Source organism: Etheostoma cragini, chromosome 16 (genome assembly GCF_013103735.1).
Source record: "Etheostoma cragini isolate CJK2018 chromosome 16, CSU_Ecrag_1.0, whole genome shotgun sequence".
Taxonomy (NCBI): domain Eukaryota; kingdom Metazoa; phylum Chordata; class Actinopteri; order Perciformes; family Percidae; genus Etheostoma; species Etheostoma cragini.
Window position 1 is genome coordinate 23,593,780 of NC_048422.1, and position 1,121 is coordinate 23,594,900.

The 1,121-nt window shown below is 46.0% G+C and overlaps 2 protein-coding genes across 2 annotated transcripts in view; one reads left to right on the plus strand and one right to left on the minus strand.

Moving 5' to 3' along the window:
• The window catches only part of mrps24 (mitochondrial ribosomal protein S24), an 18,975-nt gene that overhangs the window by 14,472 nt on the left and 3,382 nt on the right, over nucleotides 1–1,121 (plus strand). The window lies entirely within an intron of this gene.
• gnsb (glucosamine (N-acetyl)-6-sulfatase (Sanfilippo disease IIID), b) overlaps nucleotides 1–1,121 on the minus strand; it is a 16,041-nt gene that overhangs the window by 5,244 nt on the left and 9,676 nt on the right. The window contains exon 7 of the mRNA XM_034897006.1: nucleotides 829–918. Within this exon, the coding sequence (XP_034752897.1) occupies nucleotides 829–918 (90 nt within the window). The remainder of the gene's footprint in view (nucleotides 1–828; nucleotides 919–1,121) is intronic.

A 1,121-nucleotide genomic window follows, 5' to 3' on the forward strand; every position in this document is an offset into this window, starting at 1 on the left:
CCCCCCCCCCCCCCCACAGACACACACACACACAGTTATAATGCTACTCCTTCCATATACTTTCATCTAGTGTCAATTGAGCCTAACTGAAGACAGCAATGACACATGAAGAAGTAGTGAATAAATAGGCTATAAATGTGGTTTTACATTTCTCCTGCTTCCCATCTCTCAGATGTGTTGTGTTTTCAAGACGGATGCAGTTCATCAAGTCACGTTGAGTAGAGTAGAAGGCTGGCTTGATTTCCAAATCTAAAATGATATATGACCCATCCATCATCAGCTACATCAGCTGTCGATGCTGTCACTACGGCTGATCCATCAGCTGATTCAATCCAGCTGATGGATCAGCGGATTCAATCCAGCTAATGGATCAGCTGTTTCCTTTTATGCTCTCAGCTGGAAACTCTCGGAAAGGGCGACTAATGTTAGCTGCTCCAGCCTTCCTACTTCCTGTACCAGCCACTTTGCAACCTGCCTCCACCAGGCCAACAGGAAGTGCGCCGGCCCGGGCTTTGAAGCACATTAGACACAGTGGCCAAACACTGGATTTTAACCTCCCAGCCTGTCACATGATGCCCACTCTGGCCCAAAAATACTGTTTCCTATTGACCAGAGATGTCTGTAGATCAGTAGATATGATTTTATAGGCATCACAACACCATGGGAAATGACTTATTGGACTATCATGATGTAATCCATTCCAATGACATTTGGGAACTCTAGAGAAGTATCACTTTTTTTTTTTTAAAGAAACGCCAATTTTGGACGTGGCCTAATTATTTCAGCGGTGGACCGACCACGAGCGCGGCAGGAAGAAGAGTTTTATCAGTCGTACCTTTTCCTGTACGCACTATCCAGGAAGGCGAGGGAGCTGTCGGGCATCGGGTTGACCGGCTGACGCAGCAGCCAGTGTTTGTCCTGAAACACACAGATGAAGCTTGTCTCACATTTTAAAAACCTGCTATCTTGTTAAATAATGAGCCATGTGACCCTGGACACACCGTCCCTTAATTAATGTTACCCTGGACACACCTACCCTTAAATAATGTTACCCTGGACACACCGTCCCTTACATAATGTGACCCTGGACACACCGTCCCTTAAATAATGTGACCCTGGAC